The 22,107-nt window shown below is 46.2% G+C and overlaps 4 protein-coding genes across 5 annotated transcripts; 3 read left to right on the forward strand and 1 right to left on the reverse strand.

Annotated features, from left to right (window-relative positions):
• Positions 1-164: 164 nt before the first annotated feature.
• Positions 165-4,217, forward strand: tlcd3bb (TLC domain containing 3Bb). The gene is made up of 7 exons (XM_003961395.3): positions 165-580; positions 1,663-1,845; positions 1,925-2,008; positions 2,192-2,417; positions 2,551-2,646; positions 3,424-3,533; positions 3,665-4,217. The coding sequence occupies exons 2-7, from the start codon at positions 1,721-1,723 to the stop codon at positions 3,930-3,932; spliced, it is 909 nt and encodes a 302-aa protein (XP_003961444.2). The 5' UTR covers positions 165-580; positions 1,663-1,720; the 3' UTR covers positions 3,933-4,217.
• Positions 4,218-6,589: 2,372 nt separating this feature from the next.
• On the reverse strand, positions 6,590-8,718 carry pagr1 (PAXIP1 associated glutamate-rich protein 1). Its single transcript, XM_003961394.3, has 5 exons — positions 8,514-8,718; positions 8,071-8,278; positions 7,433-7,766; positions 7,260-7,342; positions 6,590-7,179 (listed from the first exon to the last, which is right to left on the reverse strand). The coding sequence occupies exons 2-5, from the start codon at positions 8,237-8,239 to the stop codon at positions 6,944-6,946; spliced, it is 822 nt and encodes a 273-aa protein (XP_003961443.2). The 5' UTR covers positions 8,240-8,278; positions 8,514-8,718; the 3' UTR covers positions 6,590-6,943.
• A 291-nt stretch (positions 8,719-9,009) lies between these two features.
• kif22 (kinesin family member 22) lies at positions 9,010-14,818 on the forward strand. Its single transcript, XM_003961276.3, has 13 exons — positions 9,010-9,172; positions 9,348-9,543; positions 9,626-9,753; positions 9,883-10,034; positions 10,218-10,427; positions 10,775-11,171; positions 12,140-12,260; positions 12,874-12,994; positions 13,087-13,261; positions 13,817-13,914; positions 14,080-14,280; positions 14,359-14,418; positions 14,621-14,818. The coding sequence occupies exons 2-13, from the start codon at positions 9,356-9,358 to the stop codon at positions 14,648-14,650; spliced, it is 1,881 nt and encodes a 626-aa protein (XP_003961325.2). The 5' UTR covers positions 9,010-9,172; positions 9,348-9,355; the 3' UTR covers positions 14,651-14,818.
• Positions 14,819-14,966: 148 nt separating this feature from the next.
• Positions 14,967-18,005, forward strand: prrt2 (proline-rich transmembrane protein 2). Of its 2 annotated transcripts, XM_029838291.1 has the most exons (5): positions 14,967-15,217; positions 16,071-16,333; positions 16,431-16,723; positions 16,806-16,935; positions 17,775-18,005. In XM_029838291.1, exons 2-5 carry the CDS (start codon positions 16,126-16,128, stop codon positions 17,789-17,791), a joined length of 648 nt encoding a protein of 215 aa, XP_029694151.1. In that variant the 5' UTR covers positions 14,967-15,217; positions 16,071-16,125; the 3' UTR covers positions 17,792-18,005. The 2 variants fall into 2 exon arrangements, with proteins under 2 accessions (XP_029694151.1, XP_029694149.1); XM_029838289.1 differs by lacking the exon at positions 17,775-18,005 and having other exon boundaries at positions 16,806-17,477.
• The last annotated feature ends 4,102 nt before the right edge of the window (positions 18,006-22,107 follow it).

The following is a 22,107-nucleotide window of genomic DNA, read 5'->3' on the forward strand; positions in this document are numbered from 1 at the left end:
CGCTGCTTTTGAATCCACATAAATCTCAACACGCTCAACGCAGAACGATCCACACAAGATAAAGGAAAACAATTCATGCACGGCAGAAAGAGTCGGGACCGTCTGCACAGTCTGCAGCCCGGCGTGCCCCCGGGGGGGGGGCTGCTGATGTCAGTGCCCTCCTGGCGTGCGCGGCTGCGCAGCAGGAGGATGGAGCTGGCGCAGCCGCCACAGCGTTGAGTCAACGGTGCGTCTGGAGCTGGCAGCGGCATCCCGGCGCTGACAGGCTGATGACAGAGCCGCTAACCACACGCCCGGACCCGGCTGCTTCTGCGAGGCGTCTCCGCGTTTGGCCGTAGTCTGGTTAGCTGTGATCGCTTAAAGACTCGGTTCGATCCCAGACTAGATGAGCTTGGTGCGCTGCCCTCATATGCATATCGATTTAGCGTTAGCTCGCTGTTGCTACCCTCCATACATCGAAGTGGCCACATAAACATGCGGATCATCGAGGCGGAGACCCCCGGAACTTCTATAACCATAAACCACTTCTGTTGGACGCAACCTTCGCCTTGCCGTTGACGGAACTCCGCAGAACATCTGTGTAAATGTTATTTTTTTCCCTCCCTCATTCTAAACATGTGCAAAGTGCAGCCTGTTAGCCTGCTAGCATGGATAGCGCCAGTTAGCCGAATAACTACGGGCTACAAACAAACAAGCTAGCCAAATAGTTTAACGTTAGGACACGTTTGCTCGGTATCAACGCTAAACGTCCCCACCGGTGCCGTCGCCTTGCTGAGCAACGCTGAAGCTGTTTTTGGATGTGCTAAAGCGAAATGGTTGCCAGGCTGACCATCTAGCGCGGCCAAACGCTACATTTTGGGATGCTAACATTGCTACCGTCATTGTTAGCGGGCGAGTCAAGAGCGCAGACAGTCTGTCATGCTTAAGAGGAGCAATGGGGCCACAATCACAACACCGTCGCGCTTTATTAGACATCTATAACCTTTATTTCCTGCTGTGAATTGAACCACCGTAGGACATCGCATTGAAAGCCTTGTCGGATTTGACCTATTTCATTGTCGGATGTGAAATGGACGTGAATTCGTGCAAAAATGTGACTGTTTCGAAAAGTTGTTCTTGCGGTCGCCCACGTTAAAATCTCGGCTGAACCACGTTAAATCCGTGTGGATCCTGTAGCCGCTGGTACAGGGTTTGCTCCGTGTCAAAGGTCGGTTGGTGTTTCGGTTTGAGATAGAAACGAAGCTAAACTGTCACTGACCTGGTCCAAATGTTCCGCCTTTAGAGTTTTGAAAGAGCGCACTGCGTATTTCACCAACCCAACTTTTGAACGGGTCAGCCTGGAGTGTAAGAAAACGGTCTCAAATACCCAAGTGGGTGAGGTATGTAGTTTAAGTAGATGGGTGGAGGGACGGGGTTAATGAAGGGCCTCCTCTCTCACATTTGCAGCCCTGCTTTTAGTCACCGTTGCACCTGTGGGGTTGGTTTTCGTGCAGGAATCGTCCTGCAGTGAGACTGGAACAGCAACGCATGTCAGGCTTTGATAGTTTGTCTTGTTTGTTATCTGGATGTGCAGTCAAATGTATACTGTAGGGAGGCGCCTCTGTGGAGATCAATAGGAAGGACTCCTTCGCTCTTTGACATTTGACTTGTTTTTGTCTACAGACGGATCACAAGACTGCCCAAAGGAACCTTTTGCCTGTCGGACGGATCATCTGGGATCATGCTGTCCATCCTGGCTGCTGGCTCTGTCTTCTTTCCGGGGCTTTTTCTTCTGTCCAAACAGTGTCTGAAGTCGATCCCGGCGCTGCGGTGGAGCGAGCGAGATGCTGTCATCGTGTCCGCCAGGTGAGATTTTCAGCTCTTTAGCGCGGGCTGTAATACTGTGACCAAACCGAAGAGTCCGAAACATTTGTTTGATTTCCAGGCTGGTGTCATCGGTCCAGGCCGTCATGGCCACTTCAGCCGGCTACATCATTGCTTCTTCCTGCGAGGACATCATCGAGGACCAGTAAGTCCAGGAATGCTCCAGTTATAATGCTCAGACTATGTGTTGCCAGGCGATCGATCGCCCTTTATAGATTGCCGTAATCTCAGATGAACGCTGTGGGCTTTTTAAAGGGATTCCATCTTTTTTTTGTACATATCTCTTAATTCCTCTACGTTTCTCTCCTGTCTGCTTGTCTCCCCACAGGCACTGGCTGACCTGCACCTACATCATGTTCGCTGTCCCTTATTTCGTGTACGACATCTACGCAATGTTCATGTGCTACTGGTACAAGCTGCAGGTCAAAGGGCACGAGGACGTGTCGGCCACACCCAAACACATGACCTCGGCACTGACCAGCTACCTGCGCCGGGAGTTCCTCATGGTGCTGCATCACGTTGTCATGGTCACCGTCTGCTTCCCCGTCTCTGTGGTAACTGTCACACGTTGTTCCCGTGGAGCGCAGGGCCGGGCTGTCTCTCTCTTCTTTCCCAACTCGCTCGCTCAAACAAAGGGTTCTAAAAATGTCAAAAGCGTCTGAAAGAAATCCCTTTTTCTGTTGATAGTTCTGGCGACAAGGAAAGGGAGATTATTTCCAAGGTATCATGTTCATGGCTGAGCTCAGCACGCCGTCGGTCTGCTTAGGAAAAATCCTCATCCAGGTGAGTGCGGAACATCTGTGTCCCTGTTGCATGTGCATGGGTCACCCTGAAGCTCTGCACCCTTCTGTCTTCTCTCCTTCTGTCGGAGAACGTCCAGCCTTTCTGGTCGTTCCTGGCCGCCAGCCCCCGCTGCGGCGCCGTCAGAGCACCATCCGTTGGTAACAGAGTTTGTTTTTTTACATGTCTGTTGTAGGAGTTGCACCATTTTAGGTTTGTGTGATTGTGCACCGCCCATGTGGGGGCAAAGGTCCCCCCGGTGGGGGACCGCAGCGCTGTGGAGCAGATAATCAGCTCAGGCTTCCTCCCCCTATCAAGGAACACACTGCGCACACCTCCTCACCCCCCCCCCCCCCCCCCCCCCCCCCCCCGCTTGATACATGATAAACAACAGCCTGTCACACGTGCGTGGTAGCTGCCTGTGATCGTAGCTGCCCCCGCCCCGGTACTGAGCCGTTTACTTCTGTTTGTTACCGTTAGGACGGCAGAAATATGCCTGGAGTGACAGAAAAGGAGAGAGTTTGGGGTGTTAGGGTTAGGGTTAGCCCTCAGCATCGTCCTTGTCTGCTGGGATTAGATTAGAAGTTCAAAACAGATGTCGCCCCCCCCCCCCCCTGCATGGCATCCTGTGCTGTCTCCCTCGGATGTGGATGTCAACATTAACATGTTCGCGATTAATACTGAGATGAACGTCGTCAGCTTTCACTAAACTCTACCGCTTGCTTTTCTTTCTCTCCCTCTTTCTTTCTCTCTACCCGTCCCCCTTTTTTCTGCTCTCAGTACAAAAAACAACACACACTCCTGCACAAAGTGAATGGGGCTCTTATGCTGATCACTTTTTTCATCTGTAGAGTCCTCCTCTTCCCTTACCTCTACTACGTTTATGGAAGGTATGTCTGTCTGTCCATCCCTCTCTCACGGTGTGCTGTCTTGCTGAGCTTCGGGCGCCAAATGACACGACTCTCTTTTGGTTTAAAGAGCAGGATCATAGATCATTTGTCCTCTTTCGATTTCTCTGCAGGTACGCGTCCATTCCGTTCTACAAGGTTCCCCTGGCGGTACCGTGGCACTGTAACCTGGGCGCGGGCCTGCTCATGGCACCTCAGCTCTACTGGTTCTTTCTAATATGCAGGGGGGCCCTGCGACTGTTCACGGGCTCTTCCCGCTCTCAGAGACCACATACAAGTACATCCGCAGCCAAGGAGCGGCAGGCGGATGGCCACGCGCCGCCCCAACCATCCAACGGGTACAGCGGACGCCCCTCGGAGCCTGAGCTGGCCAATCACTGAGTGGCGTGGGGGAGGGGAGTCAGGGGAGCGAATGTACCAATGAGTTACCCTCAATTTCCACATTAAGCGTGTACATCGCGACCGACGGCGCCGACCCCCACCCGCTGGATGTGTTTCTGAAGCGCTCCACCACAGAGCTCCATCACAAACCCACACGACTACCACTATTACTATTACTACTACCACTATTACTATTACTACTACCACTATTACTATTACTACTACCACTATTACTACTACAATTGCTTTTACTACTACAGCTACCACCACTACTACTATTACTACTATCACTACTACTACCACTATTACTATTACCACTATTACTACTACAATTGCTATTACTACTACAGCTACCACCACTACTACTATTACTACTATCACTACTACTACCACTATTACTATTACTACTACCACTATTACTACTACAATTGCTATTACTACTACAGCTACCACTACTACTATTACTACTACTACCACTATTACTACTACAATTGCTATTACTACTACAGCTACCACTACTACTATTACTACTACTATTACTATTACTACTACAGCTACCACTACTACTATTACTATTACTATTACTACTACTATTACTACTACAGCTACCACTACTACCACTATTACTACTACAATTGCTATTACTACTACAGCTACCACTACTACTATTACTACTACCACTATTACTACTACAGCTACAACTACTACTACCACTATTACTATTACTACTACTATTGCTATTACTACTACAGCTACTCCTATTAACACTACTACTATTACGACTATTACGACTACTAAATGACCATGAACCTGACTTCCAACTCACCTGTGTTGTCCTTGTAGAGCGCCTCTCTGCTGTTGTATCTTAGATATTTCATACACTTCATCAGCTCATCACTCTTCCTGTGAACGTTGCTTTCACAAATTGTGTAACACGCTGTGGTGTGACTGTAGCTGTGACATCTGATTCACCTGATGTGTGTTTCTGGTTTAATGTCGTACAAACGTAGCCGCTGAAAACAAACCTGGAGCAAAGAGGCAGAACGCGTTGGCACATTTGGGGCGCTTCAGAGATGCGGCGCATCGCTCGCCGTAGAACCGCAGCACAGGCGCTTTGTGTGGAAATTGTGGGTACAAAAGCTTTCAAGGAGACCTGAAACAAGTAGCAATAAAGAAAGAAAGAGAAAAAAAAAAAAAAATAAAGCTACGGAAGACGGCCTCGATTAGTGCCGGAGTGTGTGTTCAGCAGCCACGCAGCCAAATGTGTGACTGCTGAACTTCAGGCACCTTCAGACGGATCAGAACACGCACTGACTTGAGGATGTAGAGCAAACAGCGGTGGCTACTTCCCTCCTGTAGATCAAACTCGGTCCTCCCTGCCTCACTGTGGAGGCAGCGCAGGAACATAGGAATGTATCATATTGTACGTTAGAACATTTGCTGTAGATCAAAGGCCTGATTCAGCTTAGTAATGAAGAAGACCTTTTAAAAAGAAAAATCCCAGCTGAGCAGTATTTTGACTTGTTAGTGTTTATTATCCGTATCCTCTATGTATTCACTGTCACTCTAACAAACTGTAACCTGCAGACTGACTCACCTTTAGAAGGGAGTTCTTCTCATCAGCCTATTCTGCTGCCTTATCTCTTCCCCACGTTTTTATTTATTCATTTCACGTCGTCTGCAGAAGCGAAGGGAGAGTCAGTCTCAAAAATGTGACGAGTGTACATAGCTGATGTAAAATTGTCCTCATTCCCACGTCAGTATTCAGTCAGTGTTGTTTTATTTCCCTCTTTTTCCCCCTCGCCCTTCTGCCACTCGCAGCATCCAGTCCATATTTGAGCATTATTAATCCCGTTTTACGGTTCAGTGTTTGCAGAATACCCTCAAAAACTCCGACAGTGCTTTTTGTTCCCGTGTAGATAAAAACTTCATTCCATCCAAAAACAAAAAAAAAATGTTTTCACACTAAAAAGTGACGCGTTTTTCTCATATTTCAGGTCGGTGCTGGTCCAAAACATTCATTTGATTGTCTGGTTGTTAGAGCAGAAGTAACGAGGTTCCACTCGTGCTGTAACAAGGGAAACAAACGTTAATTTGGTTGGGACAAACTTCCTGGCAATCCACGTGTGGCACATTTTCCCACTGACATTTGAGTTGCTTTGATTCATTTTTATTTTGTTTTTTCCTAGCAACAAAAGGCATCTAAAAAAAATTAATGAAACTAAAAAAAACAAACATTAAAACAGGGCAAAGTGCCAAAACGTGTGAACAGCTGTGGGCATGTTGAACACAGAACACCTATTCCCGTGAATCCTGCTACTGAGTAAAACATTTCAACGTGTACTGTATATTCCATAAATTGCTCGTTATTTATTTGTAAGTATTTATTTATTTATTTGGTTTGTGGTTCTGAATGCATATTTATGCATCCATATTAAACTATATGCTTCTGGGCCTCATGTGAAGGCGATATTGTTACTCAACCTTAGCTGAAAATATACTTCTCTGTCCTGAGCCTGACTCGTCCTTTTTTTCCTTTAAAAAACATCAACAGCCACAACAAGACCGATACAGAAGACAACACTGGCTCCAATAGAGACACACAAGGCCACTGTCCTAAAATCAGGTTCAGCGCAGAAAATGGGCAGGAACTTTCATTATGGCGACGCCAGATTTAACCCGGAGTTTCAAGACCTTCGGAGAAACACCGAATCTGACCGTTTATTTTTTAAAAAAAATCAATCAGATTCCAAATCAGACATTTCTGTTTGTTTTTTTTAACAGAAAAGCTATTCAACACTTGGATAAAATGCATTTTCCAGTACAGAGAGTCTTTTTTTCTAAAATCCACATCATTGCACACATCAGTTATTACTCTCCATGGTTAAATGTTTATTGCCAATATACAAAACCGATAAAAACATATCAAACTGGTTAATTTAGAAAATTCAAGTGTCTTGAAAGCATCTGGAATCGCTTTGCCCCTGGGCAAGTCCTGGTCTTTGAATACTTCAGTATCTCCTCTGTCTGGGAGAGAAGATGGTGTTCGGGTTGCTGTCTCGCTCCCGCGCCTTCTCTCGCTCTTTCTGGCTGTTGGCGGTCAGAGTCTCGTCAGGCTTCTTCTCGCTTTTGAAGAGATCTCGACCCGTGCGCATGATCTGCTCCTCGATTTTGCGGTGGCGCTTCATGTCTGACAGTACTTTGTCCAGGCGAGCTTCCCTTTTCACAGAAGATCGAGCTGAAGACCCTGGGAAAAGGAAGTAAACAACCACATTAGCTCCCTATAAGTCTTTTCAGAAGAAAGCAAACGTGAATTTCCAGAAGCACCTGGTGTCCTGCGTCTGGTGACGAAGGCATTTTTTGGGGTGGTTTGCTCCTCATCAAAATCAAACTCAGTTGGCGTTAGAGGCCTGGGGAAACATTTTTATACAGGGAGGTTTCAGTGCCTGTATGACAGTCAAAAACCTAAAACATGAAATGGTGAGAAACAGTGGACTGACTTGTGGTCCTTCTCGTCCCGCTCTCGTTCTTTTGCTGCCTCTTCCTCTTCATCTCTTTCTGGTGAGGGGGTTCGGTCAGGAGTAGGGGGCCTCCTGGGAAGGGGAACAAACTCCAATTCCAGCATCTCCCCTTTAGCGAGCAGTTCATACAGTCTTTTGATCTCAGTGGTGGGTGGCATCCATGTTTTGGGATCCTCAATTTCCTCATCACTGTACGGAAGCTCCCATTCGCCATCCAGATCTGCGTCCTGCTTCACCGGTTCGCTGTCCACACCTGAGTCTTGCTGAGGGTCATCCTTCTGGACCTCTCCTTTGGCCTTATCTGTGTCTACACCTGGTAGGAAGCAAAATAAATATATATGTATACAGTATGAGGCAAGTTTCCATCATACATAATGCCATCCTGTGGCAGCATATACAGCAGTTATCCTTTGAGAATATGCATTTTCTTCTATACAATTCCCATTATATGGAATTGTGTTGCTTGTTTTTGCTCTTACTAAACCTGTACTAAACCTTTCAAGCTCCAAACTCTAATTGCTGGTGAATCTTTTCCACTAAAATATATGGGCTGAAATTAAACAACTTCAGATATTAAAAGCCAATGATTGTTTTTCTCTTAATGTGTCCTTTATTACTGGTTCCATCCTTGGTTGCTGAGTCTTCCTCTGTGGCATCAGTCATCTCTGCATCATGTTGCTCAGGCTTCTCATCGTCTTTTCCTGTTGCTGCAGATTTGTCTGTGTCTTTTACACCCAAAGCTTCTATGCCCTCTCTCAGGGATGAATCTGTGGCTTCAGCCTGCATCCTTCCTGTCGTTGGTGGAATATTTTACAGCCAAAGCATCTGCAAAGCAAAAAGTTTAATGCTTAATTGAAAGAAACAAACCACAACGTATACGTGACCCATCTTCATGAATGCCGAAACGACGTATGAGCAGCCCTGTAACCAGTAGCGTTTAATTTAACCGAATGAAAGACAAGACCAATAAAAAGTGACATGTGACATAGGTCGATATGCCGGCTAACGCCAGATCTAGCCAGTAGCCCCCTACAGCCCAAAATACATAAATTGACATTACCGAATGTCTACGTTGACGTAGGTCACCGGGGTTGCACCAAACCGCCCTGATTAAAATCATCTAAGTTGTCCGCGGGATTTACCAGCCATAACCAATTTTAATTTACGTAGACTATGGATTGTAAATATAGTCAATTGTATGAACGTAAACATTGCGCCATTTTGGACCGAAACAATCGCGTGACGTCGTTCTCGGTTCTGCGAGACTGCGCGCAAAGTCTCTCGCTGATTTCAAAGTATATGGATTATCAGCGGAACCGGTGAAGCTCGGCTAGCGGTAGCATTGTATGCTATATAGATCTACACATGGACCAAACTGCGCTAGTGCTTGTCACCGTGACAAGACGTAATGATAATAAGGAAGAGAGTAATGTACATTTTTGTTGCGTGCCCCTTTTGCAAACACATTTGAATTTTTACAGCGAAGGTCCTGTGTTTTGAAAATCCTAAAGGCGACGTGTACTTTTCACGTCATGGACGCGCCCGCCATTTTGATTGGTGGATTACAACTTCCGGTGTCTGTGCCCTTCATTTGAAATAAGTTCGTTAGGTGTGTGGCTCGATCCCGTCTCGTTAAAGGCCCGTGTTCACAATGTGGCACAAAAGTTAAAACTGGAGAGTAAAGGAGGTTTGCGGCAAAGGGCTGCTCCAGCATCGGCGGTAAGCAAAAACAGAAAATGTTCCACTGCTGAATAAGACTTCGATGAGCCAGTTTGTGAAGTGCGACTAGCCCAAAATAATGTGCGGTCCGCTCACTTATTGTTAGCATAACCGCGATTGTTTAACGTTTTGCTAACGTGATGGCTGTTAAGGTGTTTTTTAACTTCTTTTTAAGGTATCAGAATGGCCCAGCGTGTAGCGCTATCAGAGGGAGGAAACAAAAAACACAGCAGAGTTCGGGTTGCTGTGCGTTTACGTCCATTTTTAGCGCAGCCGGATGAGAGAGACGACGGGCCCTGCGTGCGAGGTTTGGACTCCCAGAACCTGGAGATAATTAACTGGAGGAACGCTACAGAATCCGTCAAGTACCAGTAAGTGGGCATGATTCTAGTCCACCCCCTTAATAAAATGTATGCATCTGTCCAAAATTTTGTTGGTTTGTTCTCATTTCAGCTTTGATGCGTTTTATGGTGAGAAAACGACTCAACAAGAGGTTTTCCTCTCATCAGTGAAGCCCATTTTACCCCATGTACTCAATGGACAAAACGCCAGTGTTTTTGCATATGGACCGACAGGAGCTGGTGTGTATATGCATTATATCTGACTATTACTTTGGGGAACAACATGCCAAACTTTGAAATATCCACATATTATACAATAAATGCTTGCAAGGCATATATTGTAATAAGTTGCTTTGCTTGCTTTTGCAGGTAAGACCCACACCATGTTGGGCAGTTCAGAGCAGCTGGGTGTGATCCCCAGAGCTGTTCGAGAGGTTTTCAATCTGGTCAATGCCAAGGATGCCAACGAGGGATGGGACTACAAAATTGGCATGTCATATTTGGAAATTTACAATGAAAAGGTATGTTACCTTTGCCTGGACTGTGTAGTACAAGTCTGTTTTTGATGCTTAGAGTTGCCGAACTATAGTAAAACGGATAACTGCGCCGCCTGGTTACATTCCTAAAAGCAAACAGTAAAGCATCTAGTCAGTCAGAAAAGTACTTGTTTAGAGCTCTCAATTATTAATTATTTCTTTTCTCAGGTGCTTGATCTTCTCTCACCAAATTCCCAGGATTTGCCAATCCGAGAGGACAAAGACAAGAATATCTTCATCCCTGGCCTCACTCACATAACCATCTCCTCCTTCTCGGATTTTGACAGCCATTTTGTCCCTGCCAGCCTTAATCGCACAACAGCATCGACCAAACTGAATCAGCGCTCCAGCCGCAGCCACGCTGTCCTCCTCATCAAGGTTTGGTTCTTGAATGAGTGTGGCAACAGTTTATCTTATAACTAATCCCACTGTGTGTTTATTTGGGATTGCCTGTGCATGGGTCGACATTTAAACAGCATCTTAAACGGATTGTGGCCTTTGAGCAGTAGGCCAGAATTTGGTAGCTGGTGCTGATATTAACTCTCTCTTGCAACTCTCCCGCTGGCATTTTCTAGGCTTTCTGGGACTTTTCTGAGAGAGAAACAAACTGATGTTTGCACTCGTTAATAATTTCCTGTTTTGTCTCCCCACCCACCCCCCACCTTTTCTGCTCATTGTAGCATTGGTATGTCGCCATTCATTCTCTAATCTTCTGCTTCCATCAGGTTGTGCGAACTTGGCGTGCTCTGCATCATAGACAACAGACAGGCAAGCTTTATTTAATAGACCTGGCAGGCTCTGAGGACAACCGCCGGACCGGTAACCAGGGCATCCGTTTAAAAGAAAGCGGCGCCATCAACTTGTCTCTCTTCACTCTCAGCAAAGTTGTGGACTCCCTAAATTCTGGAACTGCCATCCGTGTACCCTACAGAGACAGTAAACTGACACGGCTGTTACAGGACTCTCTGGGTGGCTCGGCACACTCCGTCATGATCGCCAATATTGCACCAGAATACAAATACTATTTTGATACCTTCAGTGCTCTCAACTTTGCTGCCAAATCCAAACTCATCGTGAACAAGCCCTTCACTCGTGAAACTGTAGCGCCGCCTGTACTGACAGGTGAGTGACACACATGCTCTTGTTTACAGTGGTAACAAAGACAAAACCTAGGAGAGCCAGGGAGAGGAACTCAAAATGACCAAGTGTACTTTGCAGTAGGGTTGCAGCTGTAGAATGTTTTAGTAATTGGGTATTCTACTGAAAATCTCTTCCATTAATCGAGTAATTCTATTAAACGTGTTTTTGCTTAGTTAAAGAGCAATTATAAATATACAAGAGAATTTCATCGCTACTTTCCCTCAACGTTTCCATCTTTCTCCTCCAACCAAACATTTCCGCCTCCTCCGTTGTGGCATTGTGCCGCATTAATAGTACGATAGCCCATGTGAAATACTGTGCTTTGAGCTTTACTTTTAAACCAGTTTTTACTCCAGGTGGATAAAATTACTCGATTATTTATTTGTAATCAAGGTACTCGAATTACACAAGTAATCCTTTTATCCCTACATTGCAGGCAGAGGTCAACACAAATCTGTTAAAGGATTAAAAAAAACAAAAAGAGGTACCCTTGAGCAAGGTACAGACTATCTGAATGCTTAGGAAGGGCCCTGCGATGAGCTGGCCACTCATCCAGGGGTGAACCCTGCCTCTGCCCATATGCAGCTGGGATAGGGTCCAGCACCCTCCCCGTGACCCTGAAAGGGAACAACAGTAAAAATTGAATTGAGTTCTCATGTCTTCATTACACTCGAGTAGACTAAACCTTAGCTGGACTAAACCAGGATGGAAGCATCAAGGAGCACCTGGTTACAGATCGATGTCCACTAGCTCTGGATTTGGAGAAAATGTCAGTTTTCTAATGCGTTTTTGTGATCATTGTGTTTCTGCTGCTGTGTGAGTGAACACCTACAGGCCTGTCTGATGCTGAACCGTCTCCATTTATATACCTTTGATCAAGAGAACCCCACAAATGGTGGTGCATGTGTGCAGTGATTACTGAGCTGTTAATTTCTCCTCTGCCTTTCCAGTGAAGCGAGCCAGAGAAACCCATGAGGCTCAGGAAGCTGGCACCGAGCCGCAGAAGAAACGACAGAAAGAGGAGAGAAAAACTGAGCAAGATGTTCCCTCATCCTCCACAAGCGTTCAAAGGTAAAACCCACTTATCGATCCCTGTATTGTCCCATGTACACGACCAGCACTACAGCATCACGTTTGATCCAAATAAATTGCGAAACAACGGTTAAAAAAATTAAGGCAGTGTTTCTGTGCTAAAAGTGGAGTAGAGCCCTGACAGCCTGCTCGTTTTTATATTCCCATCAGTCTGCGCCATTTAGGCCTACTTCTACCTAATTTAATATTTATAATTTTAATATGAAGCAGTCACTGTCTGGGACATGGCCCGAGGTAGTCCTCATCTGGACAGGAAGGCATGGTTTGTGGAGTAGAAATGCAGCTCGCTGTTGCATTTGTTAGCTAGATAATACAATAAGTGGCAATGCTGAACGATCTTATGGTGCGTGCCTTTAAATACGAGGCTGCCACTAGCTACAGATGTTCTGTCTACAAAGATATGAGAGACAGAAGTACCTACTACCTTACACTCCTGGACTACCTGCTACAAGTGCTGCTACTGATTCAGTGAATTATTTTTTACAATTTAACCCTTATTTAATTAGGAAGTGCCACTGACACTCCAGGTCCTTGATCATCCTGCCAGACATCGTCTTCATGGCAGCTTAAGCTTGATTTGGTTTTCTTTCAGCCTGTCGGAGTCATCTGTGATGGACAGACTAATTGTGCTGGAGAAGCTGATGATGAGCTGTCAGGACAAAGACAGGCTGGGCATGCTGAAAGATGTGGCCCAGTCTCGCAAGGAAATTCAGGTATCACTGCGCCTATGCACCAGGAATGTATCAGCATTCCCAGGAAAAATGTGCAGCAGCTGAGGTGAAATCTGACATTTGTATTTTGATAGGAGCTCAAAGAGAAGCAGAAGGAGTTGGAGATCAAGGCCATGCTGTTCAGTCGACTGGCTGGAGAAAAGGCCGGCACCAAACCGGTCTTCAAAAACACTGTGGCTCCTCTGCAGAGGAAACAGCCAAGTGCAACAAAACCCAGCAGACAGCAGGCGGTGGTCCAACCCCTACAAGGTCAGCAGAAGCCGGGCTTTTTCACTAGAAACCATGGCACCGGACAACGGAACCGGCAGAAGCGTCGAGTTCTGTGTAACAAAAGATTTTAGTACCACAAAGGCCTGGCTTTACTCATATTCATTAAAAAAAAATTATACTCAGGGTTTTTTTTTATTATTAAGAACAGAAATCTCAATCTACGGCCTCCAGCGGCAGCACAAACACTGCAAGAAAGACGGCCAAACTTTAAATACAGAATATTTCCACCAAACACCACCTGATTTTACCAGTTAATCACCGGATCGTGGGAACCAAGGCCCGAAAACTCACCTTAATTGTGATCAAACCTCTCTTAAAGCAACAGTCTCATGATGTGAGACCTCAAAGTATGAGCCAAACAAGTCGTGAATGACCACGGAGGGGGAAAAGTATTTACAATAAAAATTGACACCGTTTGGGTGTGAAACTGTGTAGGCTTCAGTGTTTATCTGTGACGGTTGTTCTGAGAGCCTTCTTCTGCCAGAGTGATTAATATTGTGTGTGTGTGTGTGTGTGTGTGATATCATGTCTCAGTGTTGGAGCTCCAGCCTCTGCAGCAACTCGCGGTGAAAGTCAAGAAACAATCGGTCTGCGTCAAGAGGAAAGACAGGAAGATTCCAGAGCAAGCTGAGGTCAGCATCCACCTCAGGTTTAACATGTACAAGCTAACAATCCTTCAGCTGTCGCCTTATTTTCCTAATCGACCCACATTTCGAGGTCTAAATTCACCCGTTTTGTATTGTTTCATTTGACTGTTTTCCAAATTCCAATTGTAATGGAAGTTGGTTTTGTCTCAGCCGCCTGATGGTAAGGAGAACACGATGCAGACCGAGTGGGAGTCTCAGCTGGACACGTCAGTCCTGGAGCAGTCCAGAGAGAAAATCCTGCAGGTCCTGAACACGGGCTCCCTCAAAGAGCTGAAGGGGCTGCAGCAGATTGGGGACAAGAAGGCAAAGCTGATCCTCGGCTGGAGGGAGATCAATGGTCGTTTCACAAAGGTGGGCGAAGAAAAGTCCCTCTGTAAAGCAGCCCGTCTTCAGCGGAGATCATCAACTCACTCTTGAGCTGTTTTACAGGTGGAAGATCTGGTGAAAGTGGAGGGTATGACAGAAAAGAGGTTTTCTTCCTTTATGAAGGTGAGTAGATTTTCAAGGATTAGACGAATGCAGCATTACTTTTGTCAAGGCTTTAAAATCAACCTCTGATCAGTATTGAATTACCTTTTTCTAACAATGCTATTACCGTTATGGGTATACAGTATATCTATATATAGATTTATATAGAATAGATCCATATGATGAGAGGAGCTTTGTTGACGTAACTCACTTTGTTTTTCAGGCGAACATCCTCAGTGCCATGGGAAAGTGACTTGTATTTTTTTACATTTATATATTTTTTGTGTGGCTGTGCATCATGGCTCGTGTATATAATCTCAGCAGTTTGTGTCACGGATGTTTTAGGCTTGAATATTTTTGTAGTTACTCTTGTGTTCCAGCTGATGGCGCATTCCTGCTTTTTAATAAACTCACAAGACTCCGACTGTCTCTTTATGTCTGAATAAACGTGGCGGAAACGGCCCCGACACACAAACGTGGCATCTTCTTGTTCTGCACACCAGTGATGTTGCAGCTTCATCCTTCCGCATCACATCTGCTGGATTTCTCTTTTCCTTTCTGTCCTTCACACACGCACACTCTCCTCCTCCCTCACCCGCCCTGCTTTTCAGGAGACTCCCCATCCCTCCCTCACACTGCGCTACAAACATCCCCGTCCTTCCTCAACCTCCACACGGGTCCCTGCAAACCGAGCGAGGCGTGTTTGAACTGGATCTGCCGGCTGGAGATGCTGGTTCGGTTCTGACGCGGATCTTTTTTGCAGCAGAGAATCAAACTCCCACGATGCCAAATCCAGGGACGCTCCGGCTGGATTAAAAAGGTCAGTCTCCTGCATCCGCGGCTCCACTTCTTCTCTGGCTCGGAACCGTCTCATCAGCCTCCGACCATAGTTTCCTGTTAAATGCAAACATCTAAGGACGCGTTCCGTCCATAAGCCCGTCAGCGGGGCTGTTCACACCCAATGAATCTGCGGGAGCGGCTCATCATTTAGCTGCTCCCCTCATCGATCAGCGCTGTTCTTCCTTTGTCCTCATCCCTTTCTCTGCTCATTTCAGCGAGCGCGTGTGTTTGTGCACATGACTGAATGCGCCTATGTGCACACCTGCATCCATGGCTGCTCCACCTGCCTTTGGGACTCGCTTTTTGTGTTATCTGATCCAGCGGGTTTATTATGAGCTCTGCGGCCTTATTTACCCTGTTTCCGTGTTTGCTTTTGGGCTGCGTGAGGAACACCGATTTATTAAAGTGACTGTAAAACAGACAGGAAAAAAGAATTAAAAAGCGAATTAAATGACATGAGAGAAGCGCCCGTCACTATGTGATAGCTATTGTTTTAAAATGGAATGCACGTGTTTATTTAGAGATTTGTGCATTCATCTCATTATAAATAATAATAATCTGTCACAAAAATGATGTAGTTTAGGTACTCAATGTGAAGTTTACCATTTAATCTGAATATGTCCAGTAAATCCTGCATGTTTCTGGAATGTTGGCTCTGTGGCAGCCAGTTCAGGCAGAGTTTATGTGCTTGTGTGGCTGATGAAGGTGCTAGACTATAAAATCCTATAGAACAGAGGATTTACTTGTTTCTGCAGACTTGTTTAGACAAAGATATCGGCCGGCTGTTGGGGGGCGGCAGCTTCTGCTTTTAAAACCGTCTTTCTGGTCGTCAGGTGTATCGTCAGGCAGCGCAGCGAGGACCGGAACGTCGACTGTTTTGCCCTCATCATGGCTGTGAACGTGATCCCGTGCCCTGCCGTGTGGCCCGGGGAGGAACAGCCGTCTCTGCTGGACCAGGAGGGCCCTGTGATGGCCCAAGAAGTGGCCTCGGCGCCTCCCGTCCAGGTCAGAGATGAACAACTCATCAACACAAGACCCCCCTGCAGCAACTCCAAGGGGGATCTCGTCATAGTCATCAATGAGAAGCTGCAGAACAGTAAGTGACGAGTCCGACCGCGCCGAAGCAGCTGGGTTGGGGGAGGGTGGTGGTGCTGCTGACTTGGCTCTAAACAAGTTTGTCTTCCCTCGTGCAGGTAATGGGATCCATGAAGCGTCTGAGAGCACCTCCCCTGTCATCTCCTCCCCTCCGAGGAGACAACCCTGCATCTCATACCCCCATCACGGAAAGACCAGGAAGGGCAGCAGAGCGAGCTCCATCAGCTACACCGCCTTCTCGCCCCGGCCATCACTGTCTCGCCACTCCAGCATTGCTACAAACCCCCCGCTGGACCGGACCAAAGTGAAAGACTACCTCCTGCTGTCCGTCCTGGCCTGCTTCTGCCCCGTGTGGCCCATTAACATTGTGGGATTTGTCTACTCCATCATGGTACAGTGAGAGTGAGGCCGTATTTTACAGCACCTCCATCAAAGCCTCCCCCAAAACTAAAGTGTTCGTTCGTCTCTTTCAGTCCAAGAACAGCCTCGAGCAGGGAAACCTGGACGGTGCCGTGCGTCTGGGACGTGTGGCCAAGATGCTCTCCGTGGTGTCATTAGTGGGAGGGACGCTCATTATCGTCGCCTGCATTGTGAATCTGGCCAGTGAGTGTCCCAAATCCGACCTTTAACTCCCTTTTACCCCCTTTTTTGCCTCATGTGTGCATTTCTCCAGTCCTTCTGGCAAAAGACTTGTTCCTGTCACCCCTTGCCCTCCCCCGCAGTACAATATCAAGCTTCCTCTCTGCGCAGCCTGACTGTAATCACTGATATGATCCCCCAGCTCATCACAGCTAGCTAAAAAGCTTACCCTGTCATCAGGCGAGGCAGCACTCCGGCCTTTAGGAACTCTGCTGACGTCAAAAATGATCACAGCCTATTAATCACATCTGCATATGTCAGATCTACACTGTGTGACATGTGGTTCTGTGTGCACGCTGCCCCCCCGCCCCACTACATGCCTCGGGTCGCTCGTGTGTGTATCTGTAGTGATGCGTGCTGTCTCATACCAGACGTGCTGTCCTGTACTGTGTATGATCATCTCTGTATGATGGATGTCAGCCTTGTGGGCGTGGCCCCACAAAATAAAGGTGTGTTCATTGTTTCTGGTAAATAAATGGGATCTGGTCAAAGGTGAGTGATGATTACTGGTCCTGGAGGCCAGTGCCGACCGTCTTGTTTTCCAGCGCACGGACACCCACCCACCCACACACCCCACACACACACACACATTCTCAGCCTACTGGGGCTCATTAAGCCAAGTGTGATCCTAATCAGCTCATTAATAGGAGCCACAAATGTACACACAAACTGCCTTTTCATTCTCAGGGACTCGTTACAAATTGCCCCCCCCCTCCCCGACCCCCCACCCCCGTGTGTGTGTCCATGTACATTTGCAGTAATGCATAGCTCTTCCACTAATACACTTCCTTTTCTTTTTTTAGTAAATGTGAAAACCTGAGTTTCATCCCAGGATGAAACTGGATAAGACAACCATCCCGACCGTCCGGCCTGCACCTGCTCCACCGTCTTTACTGCCTAGTCATTACCTGGACTTGTGACAAACGTGCACCCCCACATAACAGCGCTTACCTATATTACTGTAATCTATATAACTCACGAATGGAAGACAATAACATATGCAGATTGTGCTGCTGTGTGAGCGGGGGGGGTGGGGGGTGGGGGGTGGGGGTGGGCTCGTAGGGGGTAGGGTACCAGGCCAATTGGTCCCTCTTCATCACATCATCGCTCGCTGAGCCAACTCAGAATAATCAATCAATTCACGCTTTGAAATGTCTGCAGCTCTCTACAGCGCTTGTCTTTCAGCCCCACCCAGTTTTACACTCTGGAATTTACTCTTGTGGAGACAGAGATCTGAGACTCACTTTCCTTTCCTAACACTTACAGCCCCCCCCCCCCCCCGTGCTGCTCTCACCAAAGGTCAAAGAGGCTTAGGCAGGCCCTTAGCTGTGAGTGCAAAAACAGGAGGGATTATGGGTAGGCTGACACGAGTCGTCACCTCAGTGAAATTTAAGAAAATATGTGCCAAATGAAATTCAAGAAGCATTTTGTGGATAGGAAATGTTTTTACTCCGCCACCCGTTCACCGTCCGTCCCCTCCACTGTGAACCTGTGGGGGCCACGTGGCCACAGGAGCCCCCTCTGTAGCCAATCACGAAACATCTCAGCATCTCATCTAACCCATCTTTTGATAATCTTTGTAAAACATATTTTTGAAAATGAGAGACAACTTCTGGTGTCAGTGGACATCCGGTGGTTGTGTGTGTGTGTGTGAGTGTGTGTGTGTGTGTCTGTATGGACATCGTTATTTGGTTAACAAATTTAATAACTTGTGATTCAAATTAGTGGCGATAGCGTCCACGTGGAGCCTGAACATTAACAAATACTGTTGTCATAGGAAGCTTTTGATCCCTATTAATACTATACTTATCTACCTGTGATCCACACTGTGATACTAAACTCTGGGTTTAAGCAAGATTTGATCAAATTCTCCTTATTTATTCTCTCCTGGTTTCTGATTCATGTACAGAGATGATGACATTTCTCATGAGTGAACTCTAGGAACATATAAGTAAATGTAATCAGCAGTTGTTGTGTTCTACCTATATTAATCTCAATATTGTGATAATTATTTGAGTAAAATAGTCTAATGTAGTCACAGAAATTGTGCGAACCTCCTGAGAGTCACTGTATTAGCGACCAGCTTCTCTAATACTTCTTCATCATTGGCATGTTGTGCATTTCTTTTCTCTTTTTTTTAAAAACTTAAACTAATGTTGATGGTAGAAGTTGAAAACTAGACCGATGAACTGGCACCTATTATATACTTTGGCAACACATTCGTAATAAAGACACGATGCATGCAAGGCGTTCGGTCTCTTGTCTCGAAGGGTGAAGAGCAGCAGCAAAGAGTCCTGATGGTTGTTGAATCGCTTGTCAAAATGTGGGACTAAAGAGGGAAAATGCTGGAGGCCCGAGCCGAGGAAACACTGATCCGCTGCAATGGAAGAAAAGGGACTAAACAAACCTCCCTCTCTGGATTTGTTAAATTAATGATCACTGCTGATGTTTTCTATCTAATTACAGCAGAGAAACAGAGGCTTTCAGAGGGAGACGCTACAGCAAGGCAGCGTGCACACGGAGCTAAATGCTACATCAGCAAGCTAACATGCTGACTGTACCCACAGCTAAGAGTTAACGGACTGTCGCTGTGACGTTAGTTGATCAAGCTAACAAATGCAAAAGTGTCCCAAGGTTCATGCCAGGACAAGGTGGTGGAGGAAATGGGGCCTCCTGGAAACAAGTGTAGCTTTCTTTTACCCTACGCAACTAGAATATACCACATTATAATGCATATATTATCTCTGGCAGTAATCAAGATGTTGTCAGTGGGGGATAAACATGGAAAGATGGACGTATGAAAGGCATAAAAGGCACCTGAAATGTGATATTTCATTATTATAGATCACATTAAGCATAAAAAATGAACAGGATTCACAACAAAACCAGCCAGTTTTTGAAGAATTTCCCCCAGTAGAGAGTGGGGGGGGGGGGGGGGGGGGGGGGGGGGGGGGGGAGACCGCAGCAGCAGCAGAAACAGCTTTCACAACATCCAACAAGAGCAAACTCTCCTTCACGCAAGTGTTGACTCTCTGACAGCAAAAGTTATTTTTCCTCCGAGCTCAGCTAATTCACAGGAGCTTTAAAGCGTGCAGGGCGGGGGGCATATGCAACGGGGTCACATCCTCAGGCATAAAATGGGTCACGGATTACACGCAGAGACACGGAGGCGGTGAGTCCACTTGGCAGCGTTTGCATGCATCACGTCCAACCCGTCGGTGCAGATAGAGCATCACATGCAGATACCAGCGCTGCTCTCTTACTGGCTGCCTCGCTTTTCACCCCTGACAGTCAATGGGGATGAGTGTGACTTCATCCCCGGGTGGGTTTTCACGTGAGCGTCAAATTGTTGGCGTAATTCAGAAAGTATCGTTTTTATTTGATCAGAATTGTTTGCGTGAGTGTTCCATTAACGCCACGGTCAATAGATTCATTATGCAGCGCGGGGATGATAATGACTCCGGGCCTGGGATGGATTTCCAGCGCTGCTTAATGTGTCAGAGCTGAACATCAATGATGTTTGATTATTTCTCTTTTAGTGCGTATTGATGCAGATAAAGTCCAACATGACAATAACACAGTTAACTCACTTAAAAGGTGCACATACCCATAAAATGATGTTGGTCATTTCCTTGATTTTTATAAATGAATCTACACAATACATAAATACCTAATAAATGGATAGTAGAGATCGAGGAGATACCTTTAGAGAGGTCACAAAAACATCAGCCATGCCTGCTGCACTAGATATAGGTAAATATGTCCATCATATTTGTCTCCCCTTTAACAATAACTTAAAAATGTTGAAGAATCAACATATTCATCAAACAATGGTCTGGCAAATGTCATTAAACTTACAGAATAGTGGGTAAGAAAGAAATCCTTGTTGGTGGAATCTATACAGATGTGTCACAAATCTACTTTTTAATATCTACATGAGGCTTAATGAACTGTGACGTCATCTGCCGGCTCACGTATGGCTCCTTCTTGCTGCACAGCCACATTTGAGCATCTTCATTATTTTGTCTTAAGGTGGCAGTGATGAGCTGCTTGTTGGGTTCTTTGTGGACCAAAGGAGGACGTCCTCTCCGAGGCCCAGCCGCAGGTGCAGCCAGCAGCGTCACTCTCTGGAACACTCAGAGCTTTGGAGAAGGTCTGGGTGTTCCAGATCCACTCTCCATGTTGTGTCTTTGTGCTGGCTGGTGTTTGTGTTTTGGTTTGTCCCTTCTGTCTTGTCTTCTCTCCTCCCTCACTCTTTTCCTGCAGCGCTGTGGAGGAGGGGGTGGATGGTGATTGGCCAGCGTGTTGGCGCGCCCGCAGCTCTCTTTGGATCACCTTGAGTATTTAGATCTACCTAGTGGGAGAGCTTTCCCTCGCCAGATGGTTGCGTCTCCTGATCAGTGGCTCCCGCGAGAGTTTCACCGTGTTTTCACTTGCTTTTGTTTCCTTGATTGTTCATCTCGCAGTTTTAGGTAATAAATTATTCATTCACCCCTCTGCATTTTGGGGTCCCCTTTGCTCCGAATGCGCCATCTGTTATTGTTCTATTAGCTTTACTGTTTTTACACAGTTACCGTTGTTTAAAAGGCTGCACAAAAGAATTCAATGTGTAAACGTAGCTCCAATATATGAGCATTTACTTAGCAAGCAAACAATGACTTCACACTAAACTCTTGGTTCTAAACCGCATGCAACCGTTTCAACGCCGCGCTGAATTAGAAGGATCATTAACTTCCAGTAAATCCCCTGTCTTTCGTTTTTAATGTTTAAGTTAGCAGAGTAAAAGGATGCTGAAAGGGTCCTGTGCGCCACACCTGCTAGATGCAAAATTAGCTGCAGAGCCAGTGACTGAGCGCTAGGTGGCAGTATTGGCTTTATTTGGGTGCCACTGAGCCACAGGTAAACATGATTTTAAAGAGGCCACTTGGGAACAACTAAACTCACAGATTTACTCAGTCAATCGAAAGAGAAATAAAGGGGAAAAAAGAGAAAAGTAATAGAAAAAGAGTAATTTTGCACAGTTTCCAGTTTCAAAAGACAAACATCTAAAGCAAATGAAACACAATATATAATAATATACAGGTAAACACAACTGGTACTTACAGCATGCCTCGAGCAGATCAAGCAGATATGAAA

Source organism: Takifugu rubripes, chromosome 1 (assembly GCF_901000725.2).
Source record: "Takifugu rubripes chromosome 1, fTakRub1.2, whole genome shotgun sequence".
NCBI lineage: Eukaryota > Metazoa > Chordata > Actinopteri > Tetraodontiformes > Tetraodontidae > Takifugu > Takifugu rubripes.